General features: G+C 35.1%; 1 protein-coding gene across 2 annotated transcripts in view; it reads right to left on the minus strand.

The window, feature by feature from the left end:
• LOC108238457 (contactin-associated protein-like 4) overlaps window positions 1-16,740 on the minus strand; it is an 80,481-nt gene that overhangs the window by 44,973 nt on the left and 18,768 nt on the right. For both annotated transcript variants that reach the window (XM_017420568.3, XM_017420567.3), the window contains exons 2-3: window positions 15,862-15,972; window positions 1,853-2,046 (exon numbers count right to left, since the gene is read on the minus strand). In XM_017420568.3, the coding sequence (XP_017276057.1) occupies window positions 1,853-1,909 (57 nt within the window). In that variant the 5' untranslated portion in view covers window positions 1,910-2,046; window positions 15,862-15,972. The remainder of the gene's footprint in view (window positions 1-1,852; window positions 2,047-15,861; window positions 15,973-16,740) is intronic.

Consider the following 16,740-nt stretch of genomic DNA (forward strand, 5'->3'; position numbering starts at 1 on the left):
GAAACTGAAAGCTGCTTCTCCTCGTTTGGTTCTGGTTCTGGGGATGCAGAGCAGTCCAGAACCAGAAGATCTGAGGGGTCTAGACGGTTGGTACAGCGATAACAGATCTTTAATGTATTGTGGTGCTAAACCGTTCAGTGAAGGTTTCGGGGATCATGTCCGTGTCATTAAAGGAGCTGCCACATTAGTAGGAAAAGTTCTCATTTTTTGGGATTTTTTTTGTTTTCCACATTAAGAAAATGTGTTTTTATTATATAAATTCAGTTGCAACACATATCACACTGGGAGTATTTTAAAAACAGAACATAATGTCTGTCCAACCATATGGGCCACAACTGTTCAAAAACATATAAATACTATTAAATAAATACTAATATTGTTATATTTATTAACTATGTTACTCAACTACTCCCAAAGTCTCTCTAGCTCATTTCCAAACCTGAGGTTTAATAAAAACATGCTCAAAAAATAACCTGATTAACATTTTCTAAAACAAGTATCCTTTTTTTTTTTACTTTAGTTCTTCATTTTCCACTTAGAAAGGACATGGAAAGAAATGCGAGTTGCAAAAGTCAAAGTCAAACTGATGCAGCAGGTTTTAAAATGAAATTCCATCTTTCATGCTGACTGTAAGATAACCAGTGTTTTAAGCTTAAAAAGTCACACCATTTTTCTTTCTAGTGATATCTGTTAGATAAAGTTTATAACTTTCACACAGGGAAGAAAATATCTTGACAAATATGAATTAAAAGTTGCTCTTCAGGCAGGCATGTCTGCTGACTGTTTTCTATAGTTTCATTTAAATATTCTTAGTGCTCAGCATGTTTTCTGTTAGATTCCTCCCTGTGTCAATTACCATTGTTCTCTCTTAGTTAAACCTCGTTACTCACCCGTCCCTCGTTTGCTAATCAGGCCAGCTGCACTCACATGGTCATCATCTTTCCCAAAACTTATTCAGCTCACATTCACTCATTGTCAGATCCTACTGTTTGTTCTCTCGGTATAAAATGCCCTCTACTCTGCTCCCGTGGTTTGTGCATGTTGAGCTTTTTTTGCTGCCACATCAGCTTTTTTTTTTATTTTATTTTATTAAAGTTCTGTTCTCTTTAGTCCCTCTGCATCAGTGTCTACATTTTAGGTCCTCTAAAACTTTGTCTTTTCTTTCAACAGCAAGATTCACGAACCCAAAAAGCAAAATGCCTTAATGAGAATTAGTTTTTACTAAAGTAAAACTGAATTTACCTTTAAATGCTTGGGCTTTGAAATCAGTAAAAGATAACATCTACAGTGCAACCATTATTAGATTAAAAGCTAATAAAACCTAACTGGGTCAACATTGAATTGCAGTTAATATTTCCCAATTCAAAGTCCCAACATTTATTAGGTGTCTAAATATAAAGCTCAGGTAACACACCAAATGTCTGTCACTTCTGGACAACAATTTTCTGTTTATTCAACATCAATTAAGTGTATTTACTTAATTATAATGTCAAACATTAACTCTATTTTCATACTTCCAATCTGTTTTTGATGTTTAGGATACCACAGGAAAAATCTGTCTAAGAGAAGGTCGCAAATTAAAAAAATAATTTATATCAAAACTTTGAATGTAAATAGCTCCAGAGTGTGCAATGTTTAGGAAGTGTGATCATGTTAATAAAGCTAGGTTAAAAAAATTTTTTTTTATGACACTTACAGTTTTAGTTTCATATGTCATATCTCATTTATCCCACTTAGTAACACATGTTCTGGTCAGCATTTGTATTTTAAAATGACTTTTAGCTGCATCGAGTTGAGTTTGTACACAGTTGGTCAACTTAAAGTGATTCTTTACTGGTGTCAGGAAATTTACCCCCAAGCTGTCTTCCTGCCGGTACTGTCTCCAGTTGTGTCCGCTGTCGCTGAACATCAACAGGTAAGCCGTCAGCCAATCAGAGCTGCCATAGCGGCCCTGCGTGGCAACAGCAGTGACTTGGGTTCGCCTCTCCAGATCCACCTCCAACCACTGGTATTTGTCTGATAGCAGAGGAGACCAGCCTCCAGCTCCTGCACAGAGAGACAAAGGATGTGTTTAATGATGTAAACATCTGTGAGTTTAAACTAGATAAAGTGCCAGAATTAAGATTATAATAACTGTGTTCAGGATAAATAAAGTGACTTCATTGCGTATTATTTTTTCAGTCTATTGTCACAGTATTTTCTGTTCTCTTGCTCTAGCTTTATTAGTCACAACCAAATGATAACTTACTTCCCTTTATTATTTCAAAACCTTATTTTGCTCATAATAATATCCTCGGTCCTATCACCTTTTTGTCACTTCATGCACACATGTGGAGAGGAGAAACCAAAAAACAAGACAATTCTTTGGAGTTACATGTAATTCAGAACATTTTAAACAGTTTTGAAGCTTAAAATTGAGCATTAAAATGTTGAATTTGTATGTTGTAGCACATACTTTGAGTTGAGAGTTTTAATATTGTAGCTACATGTTTGTTTCCACTTCTGGCAATAAATTCTCTAAAATGACTTTGCATGCGTCACTGTTTAAAAAGTTTGGCGTTTTATGCATGGAGTTCTAAGGTTGGCTCAATGTGCTTCAAAATTGTTTTAATTCTATGCGCTGATATGATTTAAATCATTGAGCAGAAACATTTGTCTTTTCCACAGTGATTTGCAGAGCAGGATTGTGTCTCTCAGGGGTAACATGCTTCATTTTAGTCCTGGCAACAGCTGCTGCAACAGCTGGAGAGGGCATCGAGTTATGTACGAGATTAGTTCACTGTGTTCATTTTGTAGTAGAAAAATGAAAACCTATTGGATCTGTAAGGTGTCTGACACAGCAGCCATAAAAAAACACAAGGTTTTTGTTTTTGATAAGAATTATTTTCATATAAAATTTTGACTTAATATAAAATATAAATTAAAGTTAACAAAGAAAACTTTAATACTGTGTAAAAACTCTTTAGAATACAAGATGAAGTTACTGTGGTATTTATTTAAAGTTTTATTAGTTGTATTTTTTAATTGTTTGCCATAACAGTTATTTGTGCACTTTCTCTGCTTTTAAATGGAACTTAAAAGCATTTAAACAGCAAAATTCTGAATTAAAAGCTAAAGAACAAAAAGGTGTTAGGAAAGTGTGAGGCGGACCCGGAACCATGGGGAGGTAAAAAAAAACCTAATTTATTAACAAAACAAAAATGAAACCAAAAGGCTGACGTGGCAGCAACAACAAAGCAACAAACACTTACTGAAGACAGGTGAGGTAAATGAGGAGCAAAAAAAACCATGGAACTTGACTGTGGTGAAGAAAAATCACAAGAATGAATAAACCACAGAGTAATGAGGACAGAGACCAGATTATATAGGCAGAGGATAAATGAGGAAGTGGAGACAGGTGACTGATTTGTAACTACAGACAGGTGTAGATGCACCTGTTTGCGTGGAGAGTTACTGAACTGAGGGCAGGTGAACGGTGACACAGAAGCACACGAGAACTCATAACAAAGACGACCAGAACACAAGAGTGAGAACATAACGAAATACAGAAAAATAACTCAAATCATTACAAAAAGGTTTTTATATAAGATAGTAAGGTGGCAAACTGAAAGGAGGGAAAATAATCACACTAAAAACCATCAACTATGCAAAACAAATATGTTTCAAACTGTTGTCTATCTTCCCCTTTTCACACTGCAATCAAAGCAAACAAACTCATTTTTCTGTAAAATATATAACAGTACAGTGAGGAGTGACTTCTGAGCTCAAGGTTATGATTCAGTCTGTTAACAAAAGCATGCAAAAAAATACTAAAATAATAATAATTTGGCATTTGAAACTGAAAGCTCAGCAAAAATCCATGCAAGCAACAAAATAACTGGATCTGAACAATGAAAGGTCTCAGATTTGATTTAACCTTAACAAGCAGTTCAGCTGGAAATATGAATGACTTCAGAAAGGCCACCTGCAGGCACAACTGGAGTCACATTAGACAATGAATTTATTCATGCAAGATTGTATTTATGAACATTTAAAAAGCTCAATCAAATATGGTTATTTTCAATGTATTAGGAATAATAAAATATTAATTTGCATTTAGGTAAAATGTTTTTTTATCTAAGGGAGCTTATTGATTGCATTGAATCCTCATTTTAAATTAGTCCCCCATTCTAACAATGGGGTGTGTGCACGTGCGTGTGCGTTTTTAAGAAAAAAAAAGTGCACAGTCAGGGCAAAGCAACTCTATATTGCCAGATGGAGGGATTTCTCGCCTACAGAGCACACACACACTGAAACACACACTCATTAAAACAGCCAGCCTGTAGTTTTTAAGGTTGTGTTGCCAAGGTAATGTCATCCTAACATAACAACAATATTAATCAATACCACACACATCAGACACATCCAAATACAGTCCCTCATTGCATCACAGCAAATATAAAACCTGTTCATATTCACTGCTATAGAAACAATCTGCTGTAAAATCAACTGGCTGCATAATCAGCTGTTATATACAGACTTATATCTGTGCCAGAAAGTTATAATGGAGCGATAACAGTTACGGTCAGTAATATTTTTTGTGGGATTTTCTTTTTATTACTATATAATGCATTTATTAAACATAACTTAAAAACAAAGGAATGTGCAGAATTTCTGTTTCAATAAAAGCAATGAGCATGTGTCTGACTTGAATACAATTTAAGATACTTTTGCTTTTTGCATGTAAAAGAATGAACGAATCCATAAATTATCATATATTTTTCTTCTTCTCTTTCAGTCTACAGTAAATACATTGTTGATTTTCATTCGCTTTGTTTTTTAATTTCTTTCTTTTTTTTTGGCAAGTATGATGAGGATGAGAGAAGAAATGGATTAGGGAGAGAAATGGATGAAGAATGTGGTGGCGGGGAGAATGGAAAGGCTGTGGGAAGATAAACTGATGAATAAGTTAGGTAGGATGCATGGTTTAGCAAGGTGGGGTTAAAACAATAAGAAAAAAAAACAATACTGAATATGATGAGTGAGTTAACTTGCCAAGTGATTTAATATGTTAAGTTGTGCCCTGCTTCTGGATTTAATTTAACAAGTTAACTTAATTTTATTGGCAGGAAAAGTGTCTGTTTGGAACTATAGTGTGTGAGAAGAAATAATAAAAAAAAGAAATATGTCTTTAAAAGTTAAACTGGTTTGCTGGTCTCGACGGTATGATATGTGAAGGTTAGAGCACATGACTTTGCATTTGCTCTTATTGATGTTACACATATGAGTGTTAGAAGTCTCCAGAAACGCAAAAGGGCAATGTTTCACTCGAGTGCCTGGGTTAGCCACAGCTGTGATTATAAGGGTGCTATTAATAAGAAAACAATGTTACAGTTACATTCCCACCTTGGAAGTTATTTTTATGTCTTTCAGATACATTGATGCCACCACACTAACATTGTTATTCTCACCAAAGGGATGAAATATTATAAAACAACACACCAAGACAAAAGACTGTGGAACCCAAATCCTTTGAGGTAAATTAGCTTTTGTCCAAGGTCCTTTTCTCGCCTCTCGCTGAGCTTTCTACTCATTATGGCAGCAACTAAAGGTCAGAGCTAATAAGTACCTCAGTTGAAGGCATGGACACTGACAGCACAACTGAAGAGAGCAGACAGGCCGACCTTTACTCATTACAGCTGGACTGGAGATGTAAGAAGTGAAGAACACTGACATAAAAAGTAAGAGACCGGGAAAGTGACAAAGGAAGAGGACCTATTGTCATCTACAGGGCTGCAGCAGATAAAATGAGGAGCGGGTTTAAGAGGTTGATAATAATGCTGCTCATCAACTGGAGGATAAACATAACACATGAGGATTGGGTAGACGTGAAAATCTGTGTGCTAAAAATATTTACCATGTATTACTTGTTTTTTTTTAACTTAATGCTTCTTTTGTCATGCCTGTTTTTCACCCGTGGTGTAAAAAATCTTGTTTCCCCTTTCTAGGTGCTTGTAATGACTCCAAAACATTTTCACCACTCGGTACGGTAATTGAGGTTAAAGACGGGTCAGGAGCATTATAAGAGCGCTCTGCTGGTCATTCAAATTACCACATTACCAGGACAAATTAACTAATCAGAATACCAAGACTCATGAGGGCAGCCGAGCTAACACTTTGAGAGACAGGTGATCACGAGTTTCAAAAGTGAGTTAAAAAATGAATCAGAAGTCACAGAGTGAAAGTGAATAATGAACATGTTTGTTGTCTTTGAAAAACTCCTATCAAGGATGAATAAATCTGACAAAAACACATGTTGTCAATAAGTTGGTTTTCCTAGTGATGTTTTGACTTGAATAAAGTTTGATTTGCAAGCTTAAGGGATAAACAAAAGAAGCAAGAAAAAAATAAAATAAAACAAAAGAGATTGGGCCTATTAGGTTTATGCGAGTGCTTCTGTTGAAGTGATAAACCTATCAACATTCTTCAGCTGAATATGTTCGCTGACCTGTTGCATAATGAGTTGATGTGCAGTTCAGCAGCAGCTCCAGATATTCAGATCACTGAGATTCAATACTGGAAACACTGAAAAATAACCTTGTTCAAGACTTGTCTTTATCCCAGAATCACACAACAGTTGATGGTTATAGTTCAATGTGTTTTCTCCTGCACTGAAATATTTATAATTTTGTTTTTCCTTTTCTTTTCAAAATTATAAACTGGGTCATGTTTCTGCTCATCTTCACAGGTCACTTCTCAGTTCACCCGAGCGGTTTTACAACATTCTTCTCATGTTCCAGAACCGTAATCCTAAGGCAGAGGACAAACCAGGCCCTAACAAACACATATAAAACACAGAGAGCAGAGCCACAGTGCTGCCAGCTGACACGGTGTGCACATGTCAGATGTCTGCGGCCCTGAGCGAATAAATCAAGCTGGCTGGTTGAATGTCACCAGCCAGCCATCATCTGACACAGATCAGGAAACATAACAAAACAAATGAAAACCTGCACAGAATGAAAACTAAAGTGCTGCAGGTGTGACCAGAACACAGGAAAAGAAAAACCAAACATCTATATTCTGAGGATACTGGGCATCGTAGGATGTGATACATTAGCGCACCTGGTGTTTAAAAAGATGTGCTCAAAAATGTTAAAATACCTGCTAATGAAAACCTGTTATTATTGTTTTCTGTAAAGTGTGTAGAGATGCTTTTGTACACATAAACTGAAATTGAAATAATTAAATTGGGAGGCGATGGGTTAATCACCTAAAAGACAATTTTTAGTTCCACTAAAAACCTTCCTGAGTTGTCCAGTGCCCAAGACGTCAGAATTAAGTTTCTAACTGAACACAGGATGGAGGAGGGATGTGTGTCTGCAACAAAGAGCTGACAGATGATATCTGTTAGATGTAAGGAACCTTCTGCAGGTGTAACAAAGTGGACATGAGACCAACTGAGACAAAGGCACAAGGAAGTCACACTGGGCGGTCAGGCAATCGGCACTGTATCCCATCCAGTTTACAGATGAAGGGGTCGTGAACAAGGACATGCTATCAGCTCACAGAGTACAAGCCACCAAGTGCCAGGCTGATGAAACTCCAAACAAGTTTAAATTAGAATGGAACAAGTATAAAGTCTTTGCTGCTAAAATAATTTTTTTGAGAATGGAACATTAAAACAAGGAGTGATGTCTTTACTAATGTAAAAGTGTAAAAATTTGGTTTAACAAAGTTGCTTGACATCTAATAAAAACGTCTTGTAAGGTTTTTTAGACACACAACTGCAACTAAAATCAATTCAACTTGGATAAATATACTACAAAAGCTGAGAACCAATGTGCATTTATTAATTCTGATGCAATTTTGAGTCGCTTAAGATAAACAAGCTAATTTTATCTTTCTACCTGGAGAAACTGATCTTCTGTTTCCTCAACATGTAAGTCTGTCATATGGTGCATAAATGCATGGTTTCTGTGTTGAACTCAATTAATCACAAAAAGTAAAAATAAGTCAATACCTTAGGAGAAGATGATTTATCTCAAGATGATAACATAATCAAAATGTTATCACTACAGAAACACAGATAATAAAACTGCATAAAATGTGGCAAAATGTTTTCAACTAGCGACGACTCAGTGTCTAATGAGGACAAACTATTTCCATATGTTCAAATTTTCCAAGTCTTTGAAAATTTATGCTTTCCTTCAAGTAAGTAAATATATGTCACTGCTACAAGTCATGGATTTATTTGGGCTGACATATAAAAGTATCAAAGAAGATGTTATTTTAGATGCCTGCTCCAGGCTCAGTCCAAGGACACAGGCCAAGGAAGTTTGATGTCAGGGATGGATTATAATATTTTCATGGCAGCAGGGTTGGGAGATGCACAAAAACTCTGAAAGTAAGTTCAACTCCCATGACTCTGAGTTTGTACCCATCAGAAACTGTTAGTGTTTTACTAGTGTCCTTGAGCTACCTTGAATAAAAACGCCATCTCAGTGTCCAATATTATTTTAAATCAGAACCAGAAACTTCTAGAAAACAGTTTTAAAATCAACAAAAGCCTCTGAGGTTAGCAGAAATGAGGCACTGATTTTGTAAATAAAATAACCCTCAACTGATTTGTTCTTGTGGGGCAGAGATGTTTTTCCTTATGCTTTCTAAATCAGTTTTAATCTTGAGCAATATGCACTAGATTCAACAAGACACACCATATCAGGAAAGTGGCTCAACAAAATTGCTTTAATTTAATATACCATGGCAAAAATATTTAATGATATTATATCAATCCTAGAAAAATATAAAATCAGATACCGTCAAGTTCAAGATGTTGACACATTTGCAAATATGTGCATTCTGCAAAATTGAAATCATGTAAATTATGTTTAACTAAGAGATTAATTTGAGTAGAGTTAAATATCTTACATTTCTCATCTGCATGAGTAGTTCTGCTGCACTGAAGCTGTGCAAACTAATATTCTTAACAAGAAGGAAAAAAAAAAGTCACCCAAAGTCAGTTCATGAAAGAATAAGGTACAAAAATCCAAGAGACAAAAAGAAAGACTTTAAATTGCATTTCTGAGTAGTTTAAGAAGTAAAGTTATGTAATCACAACTGACCTGAACATGTTTTCCTGACAACACATTAGAGGAAAAAAAGTGTTGTTTTTTTCTTTAAAAAATGAAAAAAATATACTTTATAGTAAATATCTACAATAACAATTAACATAGGACACAAAACCACAAAGGCAGGTCACTGGAGCAATAAATATGTTATGATTTAAATCAGGTATGCTTGATCCAGCTTTAGCAGCCAACTGCAGCAGAGTAAAATTAGGACTGGCCTACAGAGACACATACTTTTGGGAATTTCATAGGCAAAGTGCTACATAATGGGAATCAGATGAAAAGGGGGAGTTTATAAAGAACAAATCAGTGGAGCATGCAGAGGCATCAAAAACAAGTGTGACTGAGCTGCAGTTTCATACAGAGGCAGTTAAACAGCTAAGGAACGAAAACCAGAAAAGCATATATTTGTATCCTAGCTTTTTAATGATAGACGGTACTTTACACTTCGTACTGAACCAGTCACAGAGCTTATTATATTCCATACATGTCCCTATCATACACATGCTAATCAATGAACACACCAAGGGCATTTTTAGTGGTCCTAGTTTCCATCACCCATATGGTGCCTTATTGTATGGTGTCCTTTCTACATCAGAGAGTACAGAAAATATATACTTGCAAACCAAAGAGTATTTGAATGTGCTGTTTGGCCATGATTCAGTGTAATTTACTGCAGCAGCAGGAGGTAAAATGCTCTACACATTCACTGAACATCCTTCAAGCCAGACAAAAACTTTTCCAGTTCGAGACTAGGTTGTAAATATCCTGAATCATTCAGAGTATCACAGTCTGAATAATTTCATCACAAGTTGAAGCTGACCAAATCTGAGCAAAACTCTAGTGTTCGATTGTATTTTCCAAACAGCTTCAACATGTTTTTTTTCTTTTAAAAGTGATGATGGTGCAAACATATTGAGTGCTTTGGTCACCAATAGAAACTAAACTGACGTCTTATTATTATAGATTCATGAAATAAATTTCCAACTCTGGTCAACAGCCTACGTTCAGTAACTATGAGTGATATGCAAGGACAAACTAAAGAGCAACTAGAAGTAACTGAGACTGCTAGACAGGATTAGACTGTCAAAAAAAAAAAATCTGTTAACAATCACAAAGAAACCATTTTTACTGTGAGACTGCACTGCATAAACTAAATAACAGGTGTGGCTTTCTACTTATGAGTTTTAATATTGTAGATTTCCACTTTTACTGATATTATCAGATGACTCACACTTCACAAAATTCTCTACAAATAGGTGAGTGCATGTGTGACATGCAAAAACACAAACAAACAAAAAACAACAACAACAGCAGTGATGTTGGCAGCATGTTGTTGTCAATGCAAAAAACTCTAAGGAGCACTGAACTATTGCTTTTGCCATAAAAGCTAAAACAATATATTTTAAATGAATATCTAATGCATGTGCACTCGTTAGTCTTGAGTTGACTGTGAATGGCTCTGATGCATTTTATTTTCAGTTATCGTAGTGGTAGTTGTTGTGTTTGTGCAAAGCAGAAAAGGAGGCAGTTGAAGCAAAAACGCTTTTCATTAAATCACCTGCCAACAGAAACCTGTCACCTGAGGGGAAAAAACACACACACACACACATATATAAATGTGTGTGTGTGTGTGTGTGTGTTTTGAATTATTGGAAAAGATAGGACACACTCAGGATTAAGCTATTGAGCTTCCTATCTTTTTCATTATCTTTTTATATAAAAACTGTTTACCTATTTTTCAGTTTGGTATTGTTATAGGGTGGAAAGATTATTGAATAAAGTATTCTGTAATGTTGATTTTTTTTTTTATTTTATTTTATTTTTTTGAAAATATCTGACAGAATAATGTGGCCTCTGCTTTAAATGACAGTAAAAACAGAGCAGCTATAAATGCTCTGACATCTTGACAGTGATATTTGGCTTTTTGTGGGTCTGGTCTTGTTGTAAGTTTTTATTTTATTTATTTTTTTACTGTATAATCTGCAGCCTGGTTTCACCCCTTCAGCAGATTATTAGAAACTTGTGGTAAAAACATGGTGAGCTTAATGTCATTTATTATCATTACCCTTGAATTTGATATCTATAAAGTCATTGTAGGTCTTCAGATCATAGTGAGTTAGTGCTGTAAACATTCATCATAAAGATTTCGAAAATAAATTTGTAGCTTTTCAAAATGTAGTGACTTGATCTGAGTATGTTTGTTGTATTTTTAAAAGCTTTTACATGTTGTTCTTGAAATACACATGATTTATCATTATAAACTGCATTAACAGAAGTGAGAAATTGAACATATACACCACAGAAAACTTAAAGACAGATAAAGAATGAAAATGAAATTTGTTTTGCCATCATGAATAGGTAATTGGGCAATTTCAGTGAACTGAGTTAGGGATTTTTAAAAAAGCAATATTAAAAGAAAACTGAGATGAGATGCCTTTAACAGCTTTTTTCAATACATCAAGGAATATTTACCAAAATAACAAGGTTTATAGTGAGACTATCTAAGATTAGGAGGGTTTTAGTGGAGACTGTGTGCAATTTCACCAGATAAGGTGATTAGGAATGTGATTATTATGGGTCACCTGGAGAGACAGAGGTGGCACATAAACATCCCACGAAGATCAATACCTGATTCTCGGTTTTCTTCACGTTCCTAATTTGAACCTGTAGGCACTGCTAATGTTACACCCGCTTCTGAAATCTAAAGCAGCACTTCCAAAGAGTGATTTGTGAGCAGTTTGGGTGTTCCAGGACTATTTCAGCATAATTAAACTGGTTTGAATGTGCAATTATAAGTATGGGCCACTGAAAAACAAACGGTTTGCATGTTAAAAACCGTCATTAACATTTGCCTATAAATGTTAAATGCTGTCGTTAACATTTAGCTATAAGACAGAATGGAGTCATCGTAATGTTTTCTTGCCAATCCAAGTGGGGCTGAGCTACAATCATAATTAGATTACAGTAATAAGGAATACCTGTGAGTGCAGGTTAGGAGTCAAAAGGATGAAATCACATCTTTTAACTTTATAAAAGAAAAAAAAAGAAGTGAAGTATCTGTTGTGATCAGACAGTGTTTGTTAATTATTAAAGAATCACCAAATACACATTCTACTATTTTAAAAGAGGTTTTTCTGTCCACACAGCAATCTTTATCTTTTAATTTTGCATGGATATAGAACTTCAGAGCCTTCATGTTTTTGACTTTTTGCAAAATTTGAGACTCATCTTAAAATTTTTCCTTTTCATCTTGAACTCGACATATAAAAAAACAACAAACAAGCAAAACAAGAACACATTTGTTAATATGCCAGTCTCTTTTTAATCATCTCTTTTCTGGTATTTAATTCTAATGAAACCTCACTTTTGTGCTGGATACCTTTCTAGTGTTAAAATGATACAGGCTTTAAAATTTAAAATCAGAATTTCCATATTCAATTTACTACTTCAGTACTTTGTTAAAAACATTTATTGGTGATGACTTCCTCATGTCTTCTTGGAAATTATTCTTGAGTAATCTTTCCTTTACAAAAAGTTTCTCTTGACATAATTTTTCAAGTTTCGCCATCACATAGTTACACAGATCAGATGTATTTAAGTTTCTCCAGAGATGGTTCACTGAATTATGCTCCAGATTTACTTTATATCACTTTAGGATGATCAAAGCTTTTTTAAAATACTTTTTCTTGTCATGTTTTTGCCTTGTCAAAATAAAAATCTTGAACTTTTTTTCAGCCCTCGTAAAGGTTTTCACTCAGAATTGCTTCATAATTATCTGTTTTCTATCCTTACTAGTCTTAAGTCTTTGCTAAAGATAAACACTTCCTGAGAATGATGCTGCTATCATTGTGTTTCACTGTAGGGAAAGTATTAGGAAGGTGATGCTCAGGGCCAGCTTTCAGAGAAATCGCTGTCATTGTGAAACTCACTTATCGTAACCACTGGCTTATTGGTTTCTTTTTTTGCTTAAGGCCCTTTATCTCTGCTTACTCAGTAAGGCAGGGCAGCAACACACAAAATGTCTGCTGATTGTTCCAAACAGGTACATAAGTTTTCTTGCATCCTTCCACACACATTTGCCTTGACATCTTCAGTCTACTGCATTTTTTAACAACCTGTAATTTGCCTTTATTTGCTTTTCCCAATCATGCTCAATGAACTCAATCTAAAGTTGACTCCAGTTAAACTGTAGAAACTTAGCATGTAAAGGATAAGTTACATCAGTGCTCAGCTAATTAAAAAAAAAAGAAAAAAGGATGCTCAAGTGAGAAAATACTCCAAAAATAATTGTGCAATTTTGTGGATACTGTTCAGAAAGACGACAAAATTTTAAGTTAATTTTAAAATTTCACACATAAAAATTATGGGAAACTTTCAGTATTCAGTGTGAGAGTGTCTTCCTTTATTTGCTTGTGGCAAAACATAATGAGAGGGTGTTGCTCCTTGGACTTTTAACCAGAACCTTATGCTTGAAGGCCTCTGCTGATCTCTGTCACTGCCCCTGCCTCTGGCCTTCACCCACTCCTTTTTTTAGAATTCAGCAGAGTTGAAAGACGGAGCCCTTGTCAGAGCCAAAACATGAATTATTCACTTTACACAAATGCAAGGGAGCTGCTTCTCAAACAGCACATGTACAGTGAAACCCAGCACTGAAAGTGTCGACGGCTCTGTGACGTCACGGGAGGGGTGAAAGGCCACCATGTGTGAGCTGTCCAACCAGTGCCTGTCCCCATATGGACTGACAGGCCAGGATGAAACAAAATGGCAAAGGAGACATCTGAGGGTTATTTATCCTCAACATACCATTTGGCTTTTTATTGTCTGAGAGAAAGATTTCACTGCTTTATAATGGTGAGGACATTTTAACTGTTTTTCACTTGTTTCTGTCATTGTTCCAAACAAGAAAGAATAGAAAATGATGAAAGCATGAAAATCAAGCTTCACAGAGCTGGATTTACTATAAAAGCTTCTTTAAAACTTTGCACAAGTTATACCAAAGGTAAGGACAATACGGCAAAAATAAATTCAACAAAAATACCTTTCATATATGTACTGTAAATTGCAGTTGTTTTATATAAACCTAAAAATAAATGTTTTAGCTTCCTTTTTTTGTCTTAAGCACGAGTCATCATTTTAGGACTGGAAGAAGACAACTAATGTAGTGAATGTACAAGGCGGCCCAACTTTTATTTTGGAATAGCATACTTCTAAGTTTGAAAATATTTTTTAAAGCATCAAAAATAATTTGAGCAGGCATGATTATAGATCTGGGAGAGCTATTATTATCCTCACCTGATGGATTCCTTCTTGAAACTGGTCCAACTGAGTGACTGACTTTATGTTTAAGTGCCAATCGATACAGACATGGAGAATAAGTTTTTGTCTTGAATATGTTTAGAATAACTTCCCATCCCATCCTTTACAATATAACTATATGTGTATGTGTGTCATCTTCTTTCCGAGATGATCAAAATTATATTTTCAGAGGCAATGAGAAAAAACAAAAGAAATCCCAGAGTTCAATGTGTCTCTGCTATGAGACCACAGACAGCCACTGAGCTCTTTAAATGGAAAATTTGCCAAGTGGTTCCTTACAAAAGCTGCAAAACAAGCCAGGATAGTTCTTCACAAAGCTTGTATCAGCATCCTGTGGAGATCCCCCTCTTATTTTTTTTCCACTGTATTTTATGAATCACAACACAATTCTGTGCTCCTTCTGAGAAGAGGTGCCCCTGTAGAGTTTTTGATATACTAGTCTAATAAAATTTCAATGCATTTCTTTATATAAAACAAATGGTTAGCAGAAACTGCTGTTCCATTGGTGTAGCCATCTATTCATCTACCTACCAACATTTACCTCTCTGTCCCTATGGCTACCACAGAGGCATTTCTGAGATTCGACTCCAGCTTAGGCTTGTCTTTGATTTTTTTGGGCTCGGTGTCCTGTAGAGAGGCACAGGCTTTCTCCTGCACAAAGTGAAATTGCACCACCGCAGCTGCAGAACACTCAAGAAAAAGACCAAAATTCAGGCAAGGAACATCCCTTTTCTACAGTCTGTTTGGACCATTGCATTTGCCTGAAGGCTTTTCATGAAAGGTAAAGTCAACAATTGACCAAGTTCATGAAGTTTAAAGCTAAACAAAACTTATTTTTGTTTTTAAAAGACTGCCTGAATCCTGGCTCTCTGTATTAATTTCACTTTAATAAAAATGAAAAATGCAAAAGATCATTGCCAAAAATATAAAAAAAGAAACAGTGTATGAATTTGGAATGCTTGAATTTAACTCCTTTAACAGTTTGAGTGAAATCACCAAAAGTGTTGCATTTTAATCTCACCACTTATTACAGTAATCTGAACCTATTAGCTGGAAGTAAAAACAATTACTTTAACACATTAAATAGTCTTGTTATATTAGGTTGCATTTGTTTTGTTGTTGTGAGGTCACAGTGTTTTCAGGCAGTATGGGTCTCATTTGTTACACTATTTATTTTACACTCAACTTTAATGGAAAAGTCATAAATATCAGAATTTTTCTTAAAAAAATAAAAGGTAAAATGTTGCTTTGTAATGGCATAATGTTTTCTTTTAGATAGGATGTAAGCCAGCAGAATTAAGGGAGACTGAATTAAAATATGGTTCACTGTATGCAGCTGTTTCTACACTTCCACTAACATTAGCCTACCAGGATGATGTCAGGATTGTCCTCGGCCTCCTAACCTGCAGGTTGGACAACATGAATGATTTCTCACCTTCTCTTCTGTTGACTTTGGCAAACACTGGCCCATGACTGCTGGACAGCTGAGAAGAGCTTCTGAAGGATGACGGTGGCAGATTGGCCACTAGCGGACTGTCACAACCCTCTGTTAACCAATCACAAAGCAGAAAAGACAAATATCAGTGTTTAACGAAATAAATCATTTTGTCGAGTTTACAATTTACAGCTTAACAGCAGTTTGTTTTACTGCTGGAGAGCTGGGACTGAAGTAAGTTTTCTTTTTTTCATTATTGGAAAGGTTACACCTGAATTATTAGGAGTCCATGAAAAATAATAATAAACTGAAGTCACTGTAAGTTAGGAGTTGTGCTAAAGGCCAGTGAAGGAAAAAAGACAGCTTGGTTTCATTTGGGAAAAGAAAGCCTTTTAATGCCTCACACATTTAATGTGTGAAATGTCAAGGACAAGAAATATTATTTAGTGAAAATGCAATATCTTACTCATGAACAGCAAATGTCTGGAAATCAATAATTGATGCATTGCATAAAAATAAAGTTATTAATTATTAATGATAAAAAATAATGTACATATTTCACTGATGCACAAAAAGTTTATGGCAACGGTGTTTCAATTTGGACTTTGCTTTGAAATGGAAACCTTAATTTAAAAAAAGTAGGAATACAATGGATGATGATAAATGCCTTAATGTTTAAGAATGTTTAAGAATAATATTCTGAAACAGAAATATTTTACATAAAGGTACATATCAAGGTCTAAGTACAACTTTCACATGACCCCATGTAAGAATAATGATCTAAGACAATGTGATTGTTGCAAAGAGTTCTTTAACTTAAGAGAAATCAGAGGTCTTGTGAAATAGCTGCTCTAATTAGAGTAATTGTATTAACATAAC

Source organism: Kryptolebias marmoratus, linkage group LG24 (genome assembly GCF_001649575.2).
Source record: "Kryptolebias marmoratus isolate JLee-2015 linkage group LG24, ASM164957v2, whole genome shotgun sequence".
Taxonomy (NCBI): domain Eukaryota; kingdom Metazoa; phylum Chordata; class Actinopteri; order Cyprinodontiformes; family Rivulidae; genus Kryptolebias; species Kryptolebias marmoratus.